The 24,309-nt window shown below is 42.2% G+C and overlaps 1 protein-coding gene and 1 long non-coding RNA gene across 2 annotated transcripts in view; one reads left to right on the forward strand and one right to left on the reverse strand.

The window, feature by feature from the left end:
• wwc1 (WW and C2 domain containing 1) overlaps positions 1 to 24,309 on the forward strand; it is a 50,133-nt gene that overhangs the window by 17,676 nt on the left and 8,148 nt on the right. The window contains exons 2-16 of the mRNA XM_077591424.1: positions 1,714 to 1,823; positions 7,023 to 7,226; positions 7,380 to 7,456; positions 7,576 to 7,655; positions 10,144 to 10,273; positions 14,863 to 15,009; positions 15,074 to 15,144; positions 15,225 to 15,470; positions 16,944 to 17,033; positions 20,772 to 21,442; positions 21,620 to 21,731; positions 22,184 to 22,351; positions 22,452 to 22,644; positions 22,742 to 22,870; positions 22,966 to 23,012. Of these exons, the coding sequence (XP_077447550.1) occupies positions 1,714 to 1,823; positions 7,023 to 7,226; positions 7,380 to 7,456; positions 7,576 to 7,655; positions 10,144 to 10,273; positions 14,863 to 15,009; positions 15,074 to 15,144; positions 15,225 to 15,470; positions 16,944 to 17,033; positions 20,772 to 21,442; positions 21,620 to 21,731; positions 22,184 to 22,351; positions 22,452 to 22,644; positions 22,742 to 22,870; positions 22,966 to 23,012 (2,475 nt within the window). The remainder of the gene's footprint in view (positions 1 to 1,713; positions 1,824 to 7,022; positions 7,227 to 7,379; positions 7,457 to 7,575; positions 7,656 to 10,143; positions 10,274 to 14,862; positions 15,010 to 15,073; positions 15,145 to 15,224; positions 15,471 to 16,943; positions 17,034 to 20,771; positions 21,443 to 21,619; positions 21,732 to 22,183; positions 22,352 to 22,451; positions 22,645 to 22,741; positions 22,871 to 22,965; positions 23,013 to 24,309) is intronic.
• Positions 16,948 to 24,025, reverse strand: LOC144067639 (uncharacterized). Its single transcript, XR_013298009.1, has 4 exons — positions 23,922 to 24,025; positions 22,968 to 23,033; positions 22,728 to 22,898; positions 16,948 to 21,393 (listed from the first exon to the last, which is right to left on the reverse strand). It is a non-coding gene; the product is annotated as an uncharacterized LOC144067639 (long non-coding RNA).

Raw genomic sequence — 24,309 nt, forward strand, 5'->3', positions numbered from 1 at the left:
GGCTGCTCCGCTCTGCTGATCTCACTTGAGCTACTTATTCATTCTTTCATTCATTTTCTGAACTGCGTTATCCTCATTAGAGACGCGGAGGGTGCTGGAGCCAATCCCAGCTGTGTCCGGGCCAGAGGCGGGGGACAACCTGAATCGGTGGCCAGCCGATCGCAGGGCACAAGGAGACGGACAACCATGCACATTCACACCCACACCTAGGGGCAATTTAGGGTGTCCAATCAGCCTACCATGCATGTTTTTTGGAATATGGGAGGAAACTGGAGTACTCGGAGGAAACCCACGCAGGCATGGGGAGAACATGCAAACTCCACACAGGTGGACGTGACCTGGATTCGAACCCAGGACCCCAAAGCTGTGAGGCCAACGTGCTAACCACTCGCGCCACCACTTGTAATAGTTGCGAGTATATTTTCTGTTTTTTGTCAATACATAGGGCGCTTCGTTTTAAAGGACGCGCTGCTATGGTTTTGCTTGCATGACGCAGCATAGCTCATAGCATGCATGCTAGCGTATGTTTTAAGAAGGGCAACAGGAGCAAAACTGAGTTTGATTTTTTTTTTTATTGACGTAATGTGTATTCGTGAAAATATAAGTCAAAGTATTTAAACACCTACAAATCTGTCAAAGTCCTCATCTTCTTCATCCGACATAAAGAGTTGGCCGACAATGTTGGGTTCCATAACATTGTTAGGGTCAGCGTTATCGTCGTGGGGTTTTGTAATAGTGATTCCAGCTTCGTTGAAAGCTCAAAATACAGTGCTCGCAGGCACTTTTGCCCAGGCATCGACAATCCATTCCAAATCGCCACGTAACTTCTGCAACGCTACCTGCCCGTCTTTGTATGGAACTACTATGTTGGTGGCCATCCGACATTCATCACTCCCAAGCTGTTCGCAAAGCTGTTTCTCCACGCTGTTAAATTGTGTTCGATGCATGGCTTCAGTCCATTTTCCAAATGTTCACACCCACATTCTGTTGTCATTCATGTCAGGCATTTCCTCTGTATAGGTCTAATGTTCTGTTTCTTTAAGTATTGAGAGTGTTTTTGAGGGTTAAAAGTGCAATGAACACACGGAAGTCAAATGCTTTGTTTTTGTTTTTTAACACTTGGTACTAGTTCCAAACCTTTATAGTGGAAGTGATTATATTTGGTTCTTTTTATAACACATAACCTCATGAAGACCTGGCATCCACATAAGTGGACATCACATTTTCACTTGCCCCAAAAATTTCCTTATTGACAACATTAAATGTCCAATTGATTTAAAGTGGGAGTACTAGGTGTTAATGCTCTTGTTTCAGTGCCATTTAGGGCGCTAGACATCCAATCCACTGGGAGGCTGCCAGCCTCTTCTAGTCAAAATGGATTGGATGTTCGCCTCACAGTTCAGGGGTCCTGGGTTCGATCCCAGGTCGGTCTTGTGTGGCGTTTGCATGTCCTCTCTGGGCTTGTGTGGGTTTTCTCTGGGTACTCCGGTTTCCTCCCACATTCTAAAAACATGCATGGTAAGCTGGTTGAACACTCTAAATTGCCCCTAGGTATAAGTGAGAGCGTGATTGGTTGTCTGTCTTTGTTCAGAAAATGAAGGAATGAATGAAAAAACACAGGTTGCCCTAGTTATATTTTGAATTTATTCTTATTACATATCTTGTCCATACAAGTTAAAGAAACAAGTACTGTTTTTTGTTTCTCCACCACAGGCAGACAAAGCCGCTGACGTTTGCCGACTGTATCGGAGATGAGCTGCCAGTCGGTTGGGAGGAGGTGTTTGACCCTGTGGTTGGGGCATACTATGTCGACCACAATACCAGTGAGTCCTAAAGGCACAGGCACTTTTATCAACCTCAATGCTTTTTTACTATAGATGTCTTCTGTCGTTAATTTTCATCATACATAAATAAATACAGTCGTATCTCTACTTACGAAATTAATTGGTTCCAGAACTTTTTTCGTAACTTGAAAATTTCGTAAGTAGAGGTGTACTTTATATGTAAATTCTCTAATTCGTTCCATAGTCCCCACACAACAACCAATCAAACCCTTTAAAATTGGTCAAAGTGTCCCAATTTTGTATGAAACGTGATGAAACACAAAAATGAGGGAGAATTACAGTGGTACTTTGATACACGAGCTTGATGCGTTCCGGGATTTAGCTTGTATGTCGATTTACTTGTATCTCAAATCAACGTTCCCCATAGAAATGAATTTAAAACAAATTAATTCATTCCAACCCTCCGAAAAAAACACCAAAAAACAGGATATTGGAATGGAAAAACATTTCTATTTGTTCTAATTCGCCACAGGATATTGGAATGGAAAAACATTTCTATTTGTTCTAATTCGCCATCTATTAACAGAGTGACAAATAACTAGTGGTATGATGTTTAATAGTACTAAAACTAGAATGATTTCGCGGAGGGGAGAGAGAGGGTGACAGAGAAAGAGAGACTTTTTGCACGGCAACGCGCTCGTAACATAACAAACAAATTTAAATGAACTTGGATTACGATACAGAGACACTCAAACATAAGTTTAATGTAACTTTACACTCAACTTAATTTTAATTTAGTTTTAAAGAAAGTAAAAAAACAACTTTCTTGGCTCTATTTGCCCCTCCACCCTGACTTTCAGTTGTTTTTTAAAAGGAACCTATCGAGTGTTGTTTGCTTTTGTCTTCCCTTCAAAATATTCCGAAAATTATGCACACAAATGTCCTCACAATAGGATAACCACTTCCCAACTTTCCCGGGAAGTAGTAATCCTCTTGTATTGGCAAGCAAGCACCATTCTGCAGTGACTAACGGGCAAAGGAAAACACTGATAAAATGCTCCATAGAGACATTTAAACGAAGGAGTTGCGGGGAGAAAGACGGGTGCCCATGATCTTCTTATGAGCAGCCTCTTGCGTCCACTGTATGCTCATATATAAAAATGTGTCTCCTATCTTACGATGAATATTTGCTCAAAATTTAACTCATATCTCAAATGGCTCGAATGTTGGGGCACTTGTATGTCAAGGTATTACTGTATCAGGAAATGATTTATTAATGTGTTAAAATAAAGCATATGAAAATGTGCCCTGTGCCGCTGAAGTAGTTCCCTCTGTGGCCGTTATAATGGGAGTAATAATAATAATAATCTCATTTTCTGAACCGCTTTATCCTCATTAGGGTCGTGGGGGGTGCTGGAGCCTATCCCAGCTGACTCCGGGCCACAGGCGGGGGACACCCTGAATCGGACAACCATGCCTACCGTGCATGTCTCTGGAATGTGGGAGGAAACCGGAGTACCTGGAGGAAACCCACGCAGGCCCGGGTAAAACATGCAAACTCCACACAGATGGTCATGACCTGGATTTGAACCCAGGACCCCAGAGCTGTGAGGCCGACGCGCTAACCACTCGCCCCACCGGGCCACCCTAATAATAATAATAGATAATTGCTATTATAATGGCGGCCCGGAGGCTGAGTGGTTAGCGCACCGGCCTCAGAGTTCTGGGGTCCTGGGTTTGAAGCCAGGTCGGTTCACCTGTATGGAGTTTGCATGTTCTCTCCGGGAATGCATGGGTTTTCTCCGGATACTCTGGGTTCCCTCCCACATTCCAAAAACATGCACGGTAGGCGGGTTGGACACTCTAAATTACCCCTGGGTATGAGTGTGAGTGTAAATGTTTGTCCATCTCCTCCTGCCCTCCGATTGGCTGGCCACCGGCTCGAACTCAGCTGGGATAGGCTCCAGCACCCCTTGCGAACCTTGAGAGGATAAGTGGTTCAGAAAATTATAGAATGAATTGCTATTATACTTGGCACGTTTTTTTTTTTTGCCGTCGTGAACGTCGTCTGTGCACCATCTCCCCCCATGCTTTTGTCTTAAGTTGTTGCCCTCCCCGTACGCTTCAGTTGTAATTTAAATTACCAGTAATATACAGTGGTACCTCGTCACACGACCGCTCGTCATACAAAATTCTCGTCTTACGACGGAAATTTCGATAGAATAATTCGCCCGTCATGCGATCAAAATTTCGTGATCCGACCAAGCCAGGTGGCCATGGCACTGTCTTTTTTGCATATCTTTCGTGTATAAGAATATTTACGAGCACCGAATGAGTTATTCAGACCAGGAAACGCACAACGCGCATGCGCGGGGAAAAGAGGGCTTTCTGGGTAATGAAGTATACTCGTGCACACAACGCCCGACAGGCAATGGCACTCTTACTCAGAATAAAACTTTACCCACAATCAATACGTGGGTAAGCTCAGCTGCTGTATTTCCTGTTATTTTTATCTAATACGAGGAGTATTATATTACTTCTCATTCGCTGCTCATAAGAACATCAGGGGCACTTGCTCGCAACTCCCCGCAATAGCATCCACGGTAGCAACTCTATCATAGGCACCGTTCGAGGGGATGCGAACACAGATGCTACAAGCTAAAAGGGAGCCGCTAGCCAGCGCCCGCGAAGCTCCCATGAGCAGCGGAGCGATCGCTGATAAAAGACTGCTGCTCGTTGGCTGCTCATAAGAACATCAGGGGCACTGGCTCGCAACTCCCCGCGATAGCATCCACGGTAGCAACTCTATCATAGGCGCCGTTCGAGGGGATGCGAACACAGATGCTACAAGCTAAAAGGGAGCCTAGCCAGTGCCCCCGAAGCTCCCTTGAGCAGCGGAGCGATCGCTGATAAAAGACTGCTGCTCGTTGGCAAGTGGTCGTGCGTTATCCGATTGTGAGGACATTTGTGTGCATCATTTTCTGAATATTTTGAAGGGAATAGTACAACAGCAAACAGCCCATTGATAGCGAACGTGAGGGTGGAGTGTTTGCTCCGTTTACGAGTGCGTTGTGTGGAAAAAAAAAACGAAGCCCCCCGCCCCTTTTGTGCCCCTCCCCTCGGTGAAATCCGCCCAATTTTAGTTAGATTAAACACATTTTATTTCTATTAAACCACTGGTTAAGTGTTACTTTGTTAATAGATGGGAAATTAGAAGAAATTAAACATTTTTTCCAATCCAATATCCTGTTTTTGGTGTTTTTTCAGAGGGCTGGAACGAATTAATTTTTTTTCCATTCATTTCAATGGCAAACGTCCGCTCGAGTTACGAGAACCTCGTCATACGATCTCAGTCTCGGAACGGATTACGATCGTATGTCGAGGGACCACTGTATATATTTACAATGAGTCTTTCCGCCAGCTTTGTTTTTTTAACAAACCTTTTTTGTTGAATGACTCTCAGAGGTCAGTATGTGGGCTCCTTCTTGTGGTATGCCAAACAGTCAAGGATTAGAATTTTTAAACCGCAAAATGTTGTTGTGTCCTTAATGTCTATTTAGCTCTGGTACATTTTATACAGTTTAGTTCAGTTGTTATTTAAATTACCAGTATTACATACAGTGGGGCAAATAAGTATTTAGTCAACCACCAATTGTGCAAGTTATCCTACTTGAAACGATTAGAGAGGCCTGTAATTGTCAACATGGGTAAACCTCAACCATGAGAGACAGAATGTGGGAAAAAAGAGAAAATCACAGTTTGATTTTTAAATAATTTATTTGCAAATCATGGTGGAAAATAAGTATTTTGTCAATACCAAAAGTTAATCTCAATACTTTATGTACTCTTTGTTGGCAGTAACGGAGGCCAAACGTTTTCTGTAACTCTTCACAAGCTTTTCACACACTTGCTGGTATTTTGGCCGATTTGGGGTTGTCGTTGGGCAACACAGACTTTCACTCTCTCCACATATTTTCAATGGGGTTGAGTTCTTGAGACTGGCAAGGGCACTCCAGGACCTTGAAATGCTTTTACGAAGCAACTCCTTTGTTACCCTGGCTGTGTGTTTGGGATCATTGTCATGCTGAAAGACCCAGCCACGTCTCATTTTCAATGTCTTTGTTGATGGAAGGATATTTTCACTCAAAATCTCTCGATACATGGCCCCATTCATTCTTTCCTTCACACAGATCAGTCGTCCTGGTCCCTTTGCAGAAAAACAGCCCCAAAGCATGATGTTTCCACCCCCATGCTTCACAGTGGGTATGGTGTTCTTCGGATGCAATTCAGTATTCTTTCTCCTCCAAACACGAGAACCTGTGTTTCTACCAAAAAGTTCTATTTTAGTTTCATCTGACCATAACACATTCTCCCAGTCCTCTTCTGGATCATCCAAATGATCTCTAGCGAACCACAGACGGGCCTGGATGTGTACTGGCTTCAGCAGGGGGACACGTCTGGCAGTGCAGGATTTAGTCCCTGGTGGCGCATTGTGTTACTGATAGTGGCCTTTGTTACTGTGGTCCCAGCTCTCTGTAGATCATTCACTAGCCCCCCCCGTGTGGTTCTGGGATTTTTGCTCACCGTTTTTGTTATCATTTTGACACCACAGGGTGAGATCTTGCGTGGAGCCCCAGATCGAGGGAGATTATCAGTGGTCTTGTATGTCTTCCATTTTCTAATAATTGCTCCCATAGTTGAGTTGATTTCTATACACAAAGCGTTTTACCTATTGCATATTCAGTCTTCCCAGCCTGGTGCATGTCTACAATTTTGTCTCTGGTGTCCTTCGACAGCTCTTTGGTCTTGGCCATTGTGGAGTTTGGAGTGTGAGAGAATGATGTTGTGGACAGGTGTCTTTTATGCCGATAATGAGTTAAAACATATGTTATTAATACAGGTAACAAGTGGAGACCTCATTAGATCTCGTTAGAAGAAGTTAGACCTCTTTGACAGCCAGAAATCTTGCTTGTTTGTTGGTGACCAAATACTTATTTTCCACTCTAATTTGGAAATAAATTCTTTAAAAATCAAACAATGTGATTTTCTGTTGGGTTTTTTTCTTCACATTCTGTCTCTCATGGTTGAGGTTTACCCCTGTTGACAATTACAGGCCTCTCTAATCTTTTCAGGTAGGAGAACTTGGTGGTTCACTATATACTTATTTGCCCACTGTCTATTTACAATGAATCTTTCCACCAGCTAATATTTGATTTGATTTTAAACTCGTCCTCCCAGAAAGTACCCAGCTGGAGGACCCCCGGTCCCAGTGGCAGCGGGAACAGGAGGCGATGCTGCGGGAGTACCTGGCCGTGGCCCGTGACGCCCTCAGTGCCCAGAAGGAAATCTACCAGGTGAAAGAGCAGAGGCTCCATCTCGCACAACAAGAGTACCTGCAGCTCAACAACAGCTGGCGGGACAAGTCCTCATCACAGACCAGTTGTAAGTGTTGTTTCAAATGAATGACTAAAACTCATTTTTTACTGGTCAACTGAGATTCTTTTATACACCCGTTGAATAGTCAATTCCAGTTTTTAGTCTCTAACAAACTAGAGAATTGTTCTTTATGTATTTTTGCGACTCTTATCATTCCAGTGAATTCCAGAACGTCCACTTCCAGCAAATACGACCCGGACATCCTCAAAGCAGAAATAGCCACAGCCAAAAGTCGGGTAGGAGAAAGTTCCAAACCTTATTTTAAGAATCACTATGAAATTATATAACTGCACTATAAAGGAACGCTTTTTTTTATTCCGCAGTATCCCTTTTTTGTTTCTTGTGTGTTTCTCAGGTCAACAAACTAAAGCGGGACCTGGCCTGTATGAAGCAAGAGCTACAATACAAAGAACAAGGCTTCGAGACCCTCAAAGAGTAATATTTACCACTTTTGTTGGTTTTATTGAACCATTTTTCTCCATGCCAATTTTTCAAATACTTGATAAAGTGTAGATTCCCTCCGGTGACTCAGACATTAGTACAAACATCATTATGCTGAGCAGGAAATGCTTCCTTATCGCCTCAGTTGTTGCCTCAGCATTTATCGTACATTCCTTACTGTCATTAAACACGGGTGCTACTATCAAAACACCAGGTGAGGAGAATAAGTGGACTGCAAATTCAAGTTGCAGCAGCCAAGGTGATGGAGGCAAAGGCATTCTTTCTCTCAAAGCAACAATGTCGCCATAATGATTTGATTTTAGAAATTTGATTCTTATTCTGTGGCAAATTAGCTGCCAAGTCCTAGTTGACACAAGACAAATTTCTGCTACTTGCTCTCGCAATTGAGAGTGTCACAGGAGGATTAATGAGTAGCTGAGTAGTCGAACAACATTCCTTCATGACTCCACCTCCCACCATCCCTCTCCTGTTACAGTCACCAGACGGCGCTCGGCGACCTATCGCCACTTGCGCAAATACAAAATAGGCTTAGGGCTGTAATGCGGCCACCAGCTTCCTGATAAGATTTGGCCAAATACTTGGTGTGTTTTGAAATTTTTGTGCGACTTGAAAAAAATGTGTGGGAAACATGTTTGTTCAAATAGTAGCCACATAATGACTCTTCGTTTGAGTTTTTTTTTTTTTTTAAAGCAAAATTACACGCTCATATGAGACTTGTTCAAAAAATGTCATACAGACCATTTACCAAAATGTTAAGATACTAGTTGTAGCAATTTATTAATAACATTTGTAAAACTAGTATGGCCCACATGACCCAAAATGTTATGTTCACATATATGGGCCCAAGCTCTCAATTACATTTATAATTTTTCAAAATTGATACTGAAGGTATTTTCCAAAACAACTTTTATCTACTTTTTAATGAATAAATGGTAAATAGACTTGCGCTTTTATACTTTCCCAAAGCACTTTGACACTGTCGTTATTTATCAACTGATGACACCGTATCAGGAGAAACGCAGGGTTCAGTATCTTGCTCAAGGACACTTGGGCAAGGTCACACTGCCCCGCAATGAAAAAAGATTATTGGAGAATAAAATGTTGGAAAACAAAATAAATAAAATTAAAAATAATTAAAACAGAAATACTCTGGTTATGGGGTGTTTAACACACAAGCGGTGATGGTGGCAAGGCAGAAAAAAAGGGTTCATAAACACGGGGAAGAATGAAGGAAGTAAGGGATGTCATTCTTAAAAAAACAAAACTTTTATTTCTAATCATACATTTGAGAAACTTTCCCAGGTCAACTAAATGTTTGAAGTTAGATAGAAGGTTGTATGATTTAATTTCATACAAGTCCAACACGCTCCACATTAAATATTACCCTAAAGCGCTTTTGTTTGTAACTGGGCGCAATGACTCTTCCCGCTCTGCCTTGTTTGAGAAGCACTTAAGAGAGGATTACAGGCTTCTTTCCCCGCCTTTCACTTCCTCATTCTCCATGTATGTTGTGCTCTCTCTCTCCCTCCCTGAAGAATGTAGAATGACCTGTTAGTGTGACACGTGCATGACTTCATAAATACCTTCTCGGCAGCCTCTGGTGGCTGTATGCCGTAGTGCTGAAGATTTCTCCATCTCTTAACCCTAGAATGGTAACTCTCTATTTCAGGGGCTACCTTTCACGCTTCTGAAATAGAGGGTTACCATGGTTACTGGGGAAAAATGGGTCCTAAGCAAGACTGTGCAATGAAGGGTGTCCATTCCCCCCCCGGTAACCATGGTAACCCTCTATTTCAGAAGTGTGAAAGGTAACCCCTGAAATAAAGGGTTACCATTTTAGGGGTAATTAAGGGTGTCAGTCATTTTTGGTTTCTTTTAGAGAACCAGTATGTCTGCCATCTAGATCTGTCACAATTAATCGAGTAATCAACGTCTAGTTTATTATCAAATGAATCAACAACTGTTTTGACAGTTGGTCCATCATTTAGAGAGATTGGTCACCCAAATTTGTCCAAATCCTTTTTTGGGCCTCTCAATTGTATTTTATTTTAATATTACTAACTAACGCACTAACTATTATTATTTCATTTTTTTGTGATTATATATATCTATCTATTTATAAATTTTATATATATATATATATATATATATATATATATATATATATATATATATATATATATATAAATAATATAATATATATGTGTATGGATGTATGTGTATATATGTCTATTTTTCTTTGTATTTATTTGTATTATACATTTAAATTTTACATATTAAATGTAATGTTGTTTTGTTTTACATTTTCTATTGAAAGAAAAAGCCAAAGACCTGTTTTTATTTCTTATTTTTTTTAAATTACTAAGCATAAACATATTTCATTCATTCATTTTCTGTCATTATCCAATTACCGAAGCGCAGTGTTATATATAATTATAAAATCCGATTTTTTTCTTGTCAGGATTGACCAGAAAGTGTCCAATTGCCCATATGGTTTCAAGCTGCAGGAGGCGCAAGCCATCCTCACCGAGGTGCGCTCTATCCGAGATGCCATCAGCACCGGCGAGAAGGAGAAACAAGAGCTTATACAGGTGGGAAATCACTGTTATAATAATGCCTCACTCAGGCTCTGTTTGTAATCTTTTACTTACTAAACAAAAATTTATCCGGTAGTCTATATATTTTACTCAATAGTATAGTAGTATGTGGACGGCCCGGCGGATGAGTGGTTAGCGCTTCGGCCTCACAGTTCTGGGGTGCTGGGTTCAAATCCAGGTCCACCTGTGTGGAGTTTGCATGTTCTCCCTGTGTGGGTTTCTTCCGGGTACTCCGGTTTCCTCCCACATTCAAAAGACATGCATATGTGTGAGGGTGAATGGTTGTCTCTCTCATGCTCTGCGATCGGATGGCTACCGATTCAGGGTGTCCCCCGCCTCGTGCCCGAAAGTCAGTTTGGATATGATCCAGCACCCCTCGTGACCCTTGTCAGGATGAAACGGTTCAGAAAATAAATGAATGAATAGTATACTCTAATCCCTCGATTATCACGGTTAATGTAGACCAGACATGGCCGCGATAAACGAAAAATCGCGAAGTAGGGTCACCCCTATTTAAAAAAAATATATATATACCGTAAAACCTCTATTTGAATGGCACCTCTAATAAAAAGATACCTTGGTGGAAGAATTGAAAAATAGAACACCAGCCTCTAATTGAACGTCACTACGGGAAAAGTTGGAAACAGCGGCATGCCGGTGAAATAGAGGTTTTTCTCAACTTGAGAAGGTGGTCAGATGGTAAGCGCCTTCTTGACTTGGATTCATACTGTTGTCACATTAGCGATGCCACCAAGAAGCAATTAAAGAAGCTCCATATTGATTTGGCCGTGATTCCAGGAGGCTGCACCAAATGTATACAGGCCCCCGAGGTCTACTGGAACGCCCCATTCAAGGCCAAAGTCCGACAGTTCTACGAGAACTGGATGTTGCACGGCGAGCGACACCAAATTCGGCAACATGCGAGCACCAACCGGTCTCGATGGCTCGAAGGATTGCCAGATCCATTGTTTCAGGTCAGACGGCCCGATTCAGACTGGTTTGCAACTTCTCCAGCAAGCGTGAGCCAATGCTGGCGATGATGAACGTGAACTCACTCAGACACTCGACGCTGATGCGGAAGGTGATGTGAATGACGAGGACAGCTACAACAGCGATGTGTCACTTGATTTTCACCAGTGAATTTGTAATTAATTACCAGTAATCGCCTTGTATTTATGCCTTTTGTTAAATAAATATGTATATGTTACCTGGTTTCTCTTTGCATCCATAAATTTTGCCGCATCTTCTCAAAATTCTGACCAGCTAGTGGAAAAATAGAGCGGCAACCTCTAATTGAACGGCATCTCCAATTGAATGGCACTACGGGGGAAAGTTTGAAAAATAGAACGGCATGCCGTTTTTTTTAAACTTCAGTGCTGAGTTCTAGAAGAAAGCGGAGGACAGGGGAATGGCTTCCGCTTGCGAGTTTCAGCGTGGATTTTCTCATTTTTATGAACGTACAAAAAAAAAATCCCCCTTAAAAAAACGCGATGTAGTGAAACCGCGATAGTTAAAGCCGCGATATTCGAGGGATTACGGTAGTATGTTCAAAATCACTATAGCCCACAGGTGTCAAAGTGATGGCCCCGGGGCCAAATCTGGCCCGCCGCCTCATTTTGTGTGGCCCGAGAAAGTAAATGATGAGTGCTGACTTTCTGTTTAATGATCAAATCCAAATAAATAATATAGATGTACAGTGGTACCTTGAGATACGAGCTTAATTCGTTCCGGGACTGAGCTCGTATGTCGATTTTCTCGTAACTCAAACGAACGTTTCCCATTGAAATGAACTAAAAACAAATTAATTTGTTCCAATCCTCTGAAAAAACACCAAAAACAGGATTGGATTGGATTTTTTTTTATTTGTTCTAATTCGCCATCTAGTAACAAAGTAACACATAACTGGTGGTTTAATATTACTAAAATGTGTTTAATAGTACTAAAATTATACGGATTCCGAAGGGGGAAGAGAGAGAGACGGATAGAGAGAGGGGGGAAGGGGGGTGGCTTTTTGCACGGCATCGTAACATAACAAACAAATTTAAATGAACTTGAATTATGATGCAGACACACTCAAAAATACCGTAATTACTCGAATATAACACGCAGGTTTTTGCAAAATAATTAATTCCAATAGTTGGGGGTGCGTGTTATAATCAAAAACTAATTTTTTTTTTTTTTTTTTTTTTTTTTTTTGTGTCTTGTTACATGGCCCTTAGCCTGGTGCTTTTTCTTGCCAAATAAATTGAATTGAAATTGAATTGAATAAAATAAATTACAAATTTTCGATCGAAAAAAGCATTGTCAAACTCACTTTGACGCACGGATTTTACGTCATCTCGTAGAGCCGACGCACGGATTTTACGTCATCTCGTGAAGCCGAGACCACCACTGCCCCCCTCTAGCCTCGTACCCGTCTCAGTTCACCCTCTCTCAGTTCAGTGTTATAATCAATAACTAAAATAAATTACAAATTTTCGATCGAAAAAAGCATTGTCAAACTCACTTTGACGCACGGATTTTACGTCATCTCGTAAAGCCAATCGGATGATGTGTTGTGGGAGGAAGAGGAAGTGGATGAAGGAAGCGTGGACGTTGATAGGATTCTCAACGAAGAGATGTATGAGAGGACAGACAAAGAGAGAGAGGAACTTTTCATTTGAAGGATTCTAATGAATAAATTTGTTTGAACAAAACAATCGTGAAACGAAGAAAAAAAGGTAAGATTTCTGATTTTCGTCAGCGGGAAATTTTAGGTGCGCACTATATTCGAGTACTGCGTTTTTCCAGATTTTTTTGGCCCAAAGTTATACCTGCGTGTTATTTTCGAGTGCGCGTTATATTCGAGTAATTACGGTAAGTTTAATCGAATCTAACACTAAACTTACAGACGCTCCCCTACTTACGAACATTCGAGTTACGAACAACGGTACATACGAACATGTCTGCAAATTGTGTTTATGTCGAAAAATGTTCGTAAGTTCGATTTTGTATTGCGCGCCTTTTTCCAAGTAGTGCTTCTTTCCGCCGCTAATACCGACGCCTGGCGCTGTGATAGCTCAGCTCACCTAGCATCCACCTTCCTCTGCCCAGTTCGTTGCAATGCGGAAGTGCGTGAACGTATCTCCAGTGCGCAAAGAACCTTTTTCATTTGTATCATTAAATATCTCGTGCATCCATTATTGAATATGGTTGGTGAAAAGCGAAAGGCTTCTATTGAGGGACGTGCAAGGAAGAGGCAAGCCTTTCCATTTGAAATGAGTGGCAATAATAACGAAGCTTGATGCACGTCAGAAAGTGGTGAGCGTTGCACGTGAATACAACTTGAATCGTTCGACCGTCAGTACCATTTATAAACATAAAGATCGAGCAGCAGGACCCAAATATTGAACATTGCACAAAGTTTGCAAATCAATTGAATGATGCCATACAGTGCTACCGCATCATTTATGATGAAAAAAAGAAAACTGCAATCGTCATTAGATAGCTTCTTTTGGCCACTTTCTAGTAAATCTCTCTCTCTCTCTAATGTATGTATACAGTACTGTATGTATTCTCTCCATTTTATTAAATGTTTTTTTTCAGTACAAACCAGTGTGTGTTACTTATACAAGCCTTAAACATACAAATGCACGTATATAAACCTTCAATATACTTATATAGGCCTTAAACATACATTATAATACAAAATATAGCACTGAGCAACTTACGAACAAATTCAACTTATGAACAATCGCTCAGAACCTAACTCGTTCGTAAGTAGGGGAGCGTCGATTTCTAATTTTGTTTCACATTTTGATACCTTTCTTCTCCCGGGTTGGCTCTTTTTGCCCCGCCTCCACACTGACTTTCAGTCAATATCGAGGGTTGTTTGAGTTTGTATTCCCTTCAAAATATTCCCAAAATGATGCACACAAATGTCCTCACAATAGGATAACACACCACCACTTGCCAACGAGAAGTAGTATATACGCCATTCGCACTGACTAAGGGGGAAAAAAACACTGAAAAAATGCAACGCTCTGCCCAGTGCTCGCAGAGACATTACAAAGAGGGATTTGCGACCAGGGACATTACACGAGGGAGTTACAGGGAAAGAGACAGTGCCCATGATGTTCTTATGAGCAGCATCTCGTGTCCGCAGTCTGCTCGTATATCAAAATTTGTCTCGTATCTCAAGATAAATATTTGCCCGAAATTTTACTCGTATGTCGGGCCACTCGTATGTCGAGGTACCACTGTATAGGGAAGACATAACAGCCCTCTAGATGAAATCCAAACTACAACGTGGCCCGTGACAAAAAATGAGTTTGACACCCCTGCTATAGAGATTAGGGAATTAGTGAATGTTTCTGAACGCAATGACTACGTTCGGAATCATTCTTCATTCTGTAGTCATGAGGGATTTTGCTTTTGTGTCACTTTAGGTTAGGTAGTAATGGCCAAAACGGTCATACCAGTCTAACTAAAAGATCTCTGACAAAAAAATCGGGTTTGTGAGTCAAGACGTGGTCTGACGTAATGTACACCATTAGAAAATTATGATTTGGAACATTTTTGTATCTTTTATCCTTGCCACACAGAAACTGGCAGTTCTGAAGGATGCTTTCCAGCTGGACTCAGGCTCACAGCAGGATCTGTGGGGCAGCAGTCCATCGCTGGCTAACTCGGAACGCTCCATACCCCTCCGCTACTGTGACGCCGGATCCCAGACTGACATCCCCGCCGAGGTGAGTCGGCAACGGAAACGATGAGAAAAAGGCCTTTGTGAAGTTGCTTTCCGCGTGTACGCAGCCCACGAGCATTTCCAATAAACTGGCAGAAAAAGTTCGTCTGAGTCTGAAGTACGAGGAGGCCAAACAAAGGTATATGTCAGGCTGTTTTGTGTATTTTTTGTGGTTTGATCACCGCAGCCCCTCATTCTAATTGTCTTCACGCCTATCAGGATTGCCACCATCGAGGTACAGATTGCCAAGTTGGACAGTGAGGCCTGGCCGGGCCTGCTGGACCCCGAGCGGGACCGCCTCATCCTCATTAGCGAGAAGGAAGAGCTACTGAAGGAGCTGCAGTATGTGAGGCCACGCCAGCGCCTCGAACCCAATGACGCAGAGAAGCTGGAGACAGAGAAGAAGCGCCTGGAGACTGATTTGCAAGCTGCCAGGGACAACCAGAGCAAGGCTTTGACCGAAAGGTGGGCAGCCTTCATAATTTGGTCATCATTTTTAGGTGACAATGACATCACCATGATTGAACTATTAATGTACTTAAAATAAGCTAGGAAAAGCACTTGCCACTTTTAAGCACCTTCAGGTTGGACAAAGAAGAGCAGTGCAAAGACAAACTCATTTCTTATTTATAAAATAACCATGTAAACCCACGTAAAGAAATGATTTGTGAACGTACCTTCTCCAAGGAGAAGGTGTGTTGCTAGGAAACCGGTTTTAAGCCCCAGCAGTTACGACTCTACAGAGAAATAAGCTGAATTGTAGTTGTGAGCACTGCGTACACTTAATGGCGCAACACGCTGTGAATTGGATTTTGGAAAACAAGTTCCCCACCAAAACAATGCAAACATTTGCATAGGAAAGCGGTTTTAAGCCCCAGCAGTTACAACTCTACAGAGAAATAAGATGAATTGTAGTTGTGAGCACTGCGTACACTTAATGGCGCAACACGCTGTGAATTGGATTTTGGAAAACAAGTTCCCCACCAAAACAATGCAAACATTTGCAGTTTCTATCGCAGATGCAAAACAAGAACAGAACACATAAAAACGGTCATTTCGACGGTGATGAAAAACCAAACGTCCTTTGACCACGCATGACATCAAACGTCTGCAATCCTTATTACAAATTACAGACTACGCTGGACCCTGAACTCTTCTTCTATTTTAACCCATTTTAACCTTGTACACAGTTTGAGCAATGAAATTGTGCTTTAACACTTTCCTGCATAAATTAAGATTTTTATCTTAAATGTTTTAATTACATTCCACCATACAGACAGGGCTCTGTAACTTTGCACCCGGGGGCCACTTGCAGCCCACGGGACTATATGTAAATTCAAAAATGGAAGATTAAAAACATAAATTAAAAAAAGTGTGGCCTGAGATTGGTTTTGTTTTTTTCTCTGTGATTGTCCATTGAGTTCACGTGTCGTTTCCCCACTCCTGGTATATCTGCTGCTTGCTGCCTCTTGTGTGGCCCAGCTGTTTCTGATTGTCTCGCGAACCCATGTCTGTTTATTTAAACCAGGGGTGTCAAACCGGTCCTCAAAGGGCCACAGTGGGTGCAGGTTTTCATTCCAACTGTACAAGTGGATACCTTTTTCAAGTGTAATCAATTGATTAAATTCAGGTGATGCTTATTTTAGGAGACACCTTATTGGTTAAATTGTCGGTAGTGGATCGTTTGGAACAAAGGCCAGGCAGGACCCACTGCTGTTGTCCTTGGTTTTATTTGGCTTGTTTCCTTTAAAAAAACTGTATCATGTGACCAGCTGTCAATGCCCACCTTCCTCCAAACAAAAACACTTGGTTGATTTCACATGACACGATCTCTTGGACATCTTGGCTGTTTGCATAAGAGTCCTTGTTGAAAATGAAATTGGAGAAAATGTCCTTAAACATTTTTGTAAATTATTATTATTATTTTTTTACTTCTAGGCTGAGACTCCACTGCAAGAGGAACATGCTAGTCAAGGAGCTGGAGGAGGTGGTGCGACTGGCCACATCATTACAAACTCAGCTCAAAAGGTTAGTTCATCTGAGGGAATTCACCCATAAAACAAATAACGCACTCACATCAGCATTGATAAGGGCTGAAGAAACAAATTAGCCAGGTCAGTATTTTCCAGTTTTAACAGTGATCCAATAGGAATACCTTCCAAAAATATTTTAGAAACACAGACAATTTAGACCACATTTCATTAAACATACAATGTTACAATGTTACAACTGTAATATACAGTTGTGGTCAAAAGTTTACATACACTTGTGAACATACTGTCATGGCTCTCTTGAGTTTCCATTTATTTCTACAAATCTGATTTTTCTCTGATAGAGTGATTGGAACATATACTTCTTTGTCACAAAAACATTCATGAAGTTTGGTTCTTTTATTACTTTATTATGGGTGCACAGAAAAAAGTGATCAAATCTGCCCGGTCAAAAATATACATACAGCAGCGCTAATATTTGGTAACATGTCCCTTGGCCATTTTCACTTATATTAGGTGCTTTTGGTAGCCATCCACAAGCTTCTGGTTGAATCTTTGACCACTCCTCTTGACAGAATTGGCGCAGTTCAGTTAAATTTGATGTCTTTCTGACATGGACTTGTTTCTTCAGCATTGTCCACAAGTTCTCAATGGGGTTTAAGTCAGGACTTTGGGAAGGCCATTCGAAAACCTTAATTCTAGCCTGATTTAGCCATTCCATTACCACTTTTGATGTGTGTTTGGGGTCATTGTCCTGTTGGAACACCCAACTGCGCCCAAGACCCAATTTTCGGGCTGATGCCTTTAGGTTATCTTGAAGAATTTGAAGGTAATCCTCCTTCATTATCCCATTTACTCTCTGTAAAGCACCAGTTCCATTGGAAGCGAAACAGCCCCACAGCATAATACTACCACCACCGTGCTTGACGGTAGGCATGGTCTACTTGGGGTTAAAGGCCTCACCTTTTCTCCTCCAAACATATTGCTGGGCATTGTGGCCAAATGGCTCGATTTTTGTTTTGTCTGACCACAGAACTTTCCTCCAGAAGGTCTTATCTTTGTCCATGTGATCAGCAGCAAACTTCAGTCGAGCCTTAAGGTGCCGCTTTTGGAGCAAGGGCTTCCTTCTTGCACGGCAGCCTCTCAGTCCATGGAGATGCAAAACACACTTGACTGTGGACACTGACACCTGTGTTCCAGCAGCTTCTACTTCTTGGCAGATCTGTTTTTTGGTGATTCTCGGTTGAATCTTCACCCGTCTGACCAATTTTCTCTCAGCTGGAGGTGATAGCTTGCGTTTTCTTCCTGATCGTGGCAGTGACAAAACAGTGCCATACACTTCACACTTACAAACAATTGTAATCTCCTCTCAGAAAATGAGATGAGAGATGAGAAGGGGGGCTTCGCAACAGTTTAACACTGATGCTTTGGCAAAGATTGTAACAGTGAAACTAGATTTGGTCGAGTATTTCAAATCAAAAATCAAATCAAAAGCCTTTATTGTCATCATACACAGCTGCGTATAACAAAATTGGTGGTGCTACTCCACAAAGTGCGTTTTCCCAGTAAAAAAAACATAAGTAATGCCAAGGTAAATTCTAAAATATTGCACAATCTAAGATATTGCACATTGTTATTGCACAGAAGGGATTGTGTGTCGCGCTAACACAAGTTCAGAGTCCTGATGGCTGTGGGGAAAAAAACTGTCCCTAAGTCTATTTGTCCGTGCTTTGTGAGACATATAGTGTCTGCCAGAGGGCAGCAGCTTCTAACAGGTTGTGACCAGGGTGGTCTGGGTCCCTAACAATGTTCCCGGCTCTGCTGAGGTAGCAAGGGCTGGCAATGTCATCCTGTGAGGGCAGAGAGCAGCCGATGATCTGGGCGGTGTTGATCACTCTCTGCATGGCCTTTCTGTCTGCTGCCGAGTTTCCAGCGTACCACACTGTAATGCAGTATGCCAGGATGCTCTCCACAGTGGCTCTATAGAAGGTTACCAGAAGCTTAGTGTCCAAGTTGTTCCTCCTGAGTACCCTCAGGAAATGGAATCGTGTCTGGGCCTTCTTCACCACTGCTGTGGTGTTTTATAAGACTTATAAAAGGTTACAGATTAATTTAAGATATATTTAATTTTTTTAAAAATCTTATAACACCCTACTTTAGAAGTATACAAGCAGTGGGGGGGGGGGGGGGTTCGCTGGTCCCCCCTGCTTGTTCAGAACCAAAAGACAATTGTTGCGCTATTAAAATATTCTCTTTTGAAAAATGGGTGTTTAACAAATAAAAGATTGAGTTTACACACTTAGAGAAGGTGAAGAAATGAAATCACTTGTCTATTAGGATCCGACAGCCGTATCTGGCCACCATAAAAAAAATCAACTCTCTACGTTGCACGGTTTGGACAAATGTAGCGAGAGAATCTTAACATAAACACACACCCATCCATAAATCACGCTTTATAAGATGACCGCTGAGGTCGAAGCCTCGCCACCATTTTGGAATGAAGAAGATTATACTGCCATCTTGATGTGCTTCAATTGGTTACGCCTTTCCCAACTCGATACAAAATGAGAACTCGTTTTTTGGCATAATTGGTGAAAAGTGGGCGGCCCTGTGGAGCGAGTGGTTAGCGCGTCGCATCACAGCTCTGGGGTCCTGGGTTCAAATCCAGGTCATATCCATCTGTGTGGAGTTTGCATGTTCTCCCCGGGCCTGCGTGTGTTTCCTCCAGGTACTCCAGTTTCCTCCCACATTGCAAAAAACATGCATGGTAGGCTGATTGCACACTCTAAATTGCCCCTAGGTATGGGTGTGAGTGTGCATGGTTGTCCCTCTCCTTGTGCCCTGCGATTGGCTGGACGGGGCAAACGTATGTAAAGTATTCCGAAAAGGAATGTATTATATATACAGAAGCAGGAGTATGCCTTTTAGGAAAAAGTAAGGAAAACTGACGGTCAATTTCAAAAGAAAGGCTGACTAATTTCACCTATCTAAGCAATGTTTATTTTTGGTAAAACATTGTAAACCAAAGTGAAAATATGACGAAAATAAAAACTCACGCTAGCGGTGCTGTTGCGTAGTTCATGCAACTAACTTCAAGCGGAAATTACTAAGAAGAAAAACTCCAGTGTGGTTTCCAGGTGCACACACAAACACATCCATCCATATGTCACGCTTTATAGAATAGAAGGATTATAGAATAGATAGTGTGATTTATGGATGGGTAGATGTTTTATAACTCCCGTCACGACAGAAAAAAAGTGTTCCGGGGAGCACCTAGAAACTCGCTGATGGAAATTCTTCCGAAAATGACGTTTGTAAATGACGTGGAAAGGCGTCGTACCTTAAAGCTACATTGGGTCAGCGCAGCCAGCAGCATCGTGTCTCGCCGAGTCTTCCCATAATGACAGGGAAAAAAGTGTTTCAGGGAGCACCGAGAAACTTGCTGGTGGAAATTCTTCCGAAAATGACGTTTGTAAATGACGTGGAAAGGCGTCCGACATTACGACCAATTAGCCACGCGTTGCGTTGAGGGCACATCTTGTAAAAACAACGATTCAATTGTCGTTTATTATGATCCGACAGCCGTTTCTGGCCACCATAAAAAATTCAACTCTCTACACTGCACAGTTTGGACAAACGTAGCGAGAGAATCTTAACATACACACACACACTCACACACACTCACACACCCACACACCCATGAATCACGCTTTATAAGGATTATAGATAAGATGTTCTTAAATTTACAGATGTTCTTATTGTGCATCTCTTCCAGCTTGTCCGCCAGTACACTCTCGTGTTCCTCTGGCAGCAGTCGAGGCTCACTGACGTCAAGCCACGGTTCCCTGGCCACCACCTCCAGCCTTGGCTCCACCTCCTCCCTCAGTTTCACCGACATCTACTTGGAGCAGCCGGAACTGTCCGACCCGGACTTCCAAAATAAGCTGGATAGCCTCCTACAGGATGGCGGCCAGATGGGCTTCCGTCCCTCCAACTCCATCACCACCATACATGAACATGAAGTCGTGACAGGTGGCGACATGAGGCATACTGACAGGCCTGAAGGCCCGACAATGCTGCTGGGTGGGGACGCTGACAAATGTGTGGGAGAAGTCATTGTAGGGGAGGTTGGACCTGCCAGAATTCAAACTCTTAGACTTTCGGAGACCCCTCGCTCTATGAGCTCTTTATCACCACGTTCGTCGCTTTCTTCGCTCTCGCCTCCATGCTCACCGCTGGTCTCAGATGTTGCCTTCATGTCTGGGGAAGCCTTTACCGGTCAAGTGGGGCCTGGCGGTTTGAGCCTGGATCTTGAGCTCCAGAGCAGACTAGCAGAGCTGGACCTCAGGCTGGACTCCCAAGAGCAGCGGCGGGAGGTGCGCAGCATCCCGGCTGGGCTGGAAGAGAAACAGAAACGAAATGGTGGGCTGGTGGAAGAAGTGAAAGGTAAAATTCTTGTCCAGTGAAACTTTGTTTATAGTGAAGATATGTTCTAAAGCCACCTCACTAAAGAGGGAGACGGCCATTGTAATATGTAGTTTTACCCCTCGCCCATGCTTGAAACAAGCCTATCAAAAGCATCTCTTAGCACAGTCAATCAACCGCATTTTTTCATGCTTTTAGCAGCAGAGATGCAAGTGACGGCAGTAGGGCCAAAAAAGATGGGCGTCATCTCAGCTGTCTCTGACGAATCTGTCGCTGGGGATAGTGGTGTGTACGAACCTTCTGAGGGCAGGTACCAATACCAACGATGAGACACATTCAGCATTTTTACACCATATTATTTGCCTTGTTGAAATGGGAGTGTTTCTATAGTTAGGATTTCCAAAAATATACAATTTTTGAGGGTTCATTTCACACCTTGTGTACAAAGGCACACCAGAGAACCATTATTTGTATTTACATACAAACTAAAAGAAAGCCCATTTCACAATATATCTAATTGACTAAATTACTGCCAGCCATGGTATATACATAATCCAGCATACTGTATTTTTTAGACTACAAGATGCAACTGAGTAAAGTTGCACCAGCCAAAGAAATTCACATTGAAAAGGTGAAAAATCCATGAATGAGTTTCACTTTAATATAAAGAATTTTAGCCCAAAAATGAACAGATGGCTGGCGGTTGTTTATCATGTAAGGATGATTTAAGTATTCATGAATGTTGCGTGTGTCATCCTTCAGGCCTGGACTTCCTTTTGACCTCCTGGCAACAGATGAGGATAGGCTACACTCGAGCTGCACACAAGTGCAGATCGGCTTCCGCTATGAGCCCCGAGACCAGCGCTTTACAGTGTCCGTCCTGCGTCTGTCCAACTGCAACTCGCTCTGTCCCCCGGCTGATCAGAAATTGTACGAAGACAGTCGTCATTGCAGGGAACACCTTTTCATCCTACTCTTCGTGATAATTTTCCAATATAGTGGCAAAACTAAATCGTAATGTTATACGCAGGCATGTTCGCATGGCTGTGCTTCCTTGCGTGGAGACAACACGCTGCCTTTTCCGAACTTGCGGCTACCTGCCACTGGACGTTATGGACTTCAATGAAGTATTCGGCGTACAGTTGTCACTCAGCGCACTGCGGCAGAAAACACTTAGGGTGGACATGTGCTATACCTCCAAATCGGCCCATGAACAATGTCTGGTAAGTAAGTTGTATTCTACAATAGCTTGCCTTTATACTGTAAGCTTTGTTAGATTTTCAGTGAGATAACTTTTCTTACTCACCCTTCACCCGACAGGCCGGAGCTCAGATCAGCCTGGCTGAATTCAGCTTTTCAGAGGAAAGAAGAACCAAGTGGTACAATATGCGGATGCCTGAGATTAAAGTCAGGAACAAGGACCTTGCCGCTGCTAGTGGTTTGGACAGGGTAGGAGTTCACACAAGCCTTGTAGAGGCTGCACAAAAAAATTAATTAATGAAGTTCAGTGGCGAAATTTTCAAAACAAATGTTTTATATTACAGACCACAGCTGCCAGGAGCAACAGACTTCTGGATGACGTGGAAGCATTGTGAGTTTCTTCCCATTAGAACTATTAACAAACAAGCAAACCAGTAAAAACTGAAGTTCTATTCAAAGCTTTCAGACGTACAAAACACAGGGGAATGTAATCTCTACTCTATGGCTTACATGACTTTCAAATTCTGTCAGATTCTTTTTTACTCATACTAAACAAGGAAAACAAATATTTCTAAATTATTTTTTGTCACATTTTGGTTTAATTTCATTGGCCAAATTGTGGCAGGCCAGATCTGGCCCCTGGGCCACCACTTTGTCTTGTGTTGTAAAGTAGCTAACAAAGACACAGGCAATTGATGAGAAGCCAAGCCAAGAAAGGATAAGAAACTAAATGTAAATAATTATACCTTTTTAAATATGAATTTTCCAATGCACGGTTGACTTTGTGCTACACCATCATCCACACCCATGGGTGGGGACTTTTTTGCATATCATTGTCAATACTATATCGGGCATTTCTGCGGTAAACAATTCTTATTTATTCATGAGTGGATGTGAAGGGAACAGCAATCATTGGGTGAGAAATGGGTTTGGCGTGATGAAATTCTCAGAAAAGTATTTTCGGAATGCTGTTTAGCTTGTTCTGGAACGTACTTAAGGCTGATTTAATTTCCAAAACACCAAAGACATTAATTAAGTCAAGTCAGGGCAATATAGTACGTAATAGACAGACGGTAGTGATGGGTTTGTGAGGCATCACATATCGTTTCGACATTGACATACTGCATTGCTGAATACTGTCACCTAGTGGAATTAAAAGTCCCTGCAGGAAACATAGTTGACAGACTCAACGGACACTGATTTGATGACCTATTGTATCCAATTCCATCATTTATATCTTTGCATTCACATTTTATTGTTCCGTATATGTCATGTAATTTAAAATGTAGTTTGTAATTACCTTCTTTGTCGCAATTTCTCCTGCTTGGAAGAACGCGTCAATAACCATCCTATTGACAGATGCGCTGCTTTATAAACACAGTTTTCTGTGCGACTGCTGTGTCGACACAGTTCTGTCATTGGTCATGTGACTTTCTTAAAGCGGCACGCGCACCGACACAGGGTTTGCCGAGGGAGCTCAATGCACGCACCGGCGCGTCTGCGTCGCTGGACCCATCACTAATAGATAGATGGGTATAGCAAAAAGAGAAAGCATTATATAGATCATGTAAATATTTCAAGCAGGGGGATCTGTCTACTTTAAGTAATTGAAGTTCGCATTTAAGATACCATTATCAAATATAAATTCACTAATGTGTTTGTGCAGTTTGTATTACTCGCCGTGCGCT

Source organism: Stigmatopora argus, chromosome 22, assembly GCF_051989625.1.
Source record: "Stigmatopora argus isolate UIUO_Sarg chromosome 22, RoL_Sarg_1.0, whole genome shotgun sequence".
In the NCBI taxonomy this organism is placed as follows: Eukaryota; Metazoa; Chordata; class Actinopteri; order Syngnathiformes; family Syngnathidae; genus Stigmatopora; species Stigmatopora argus.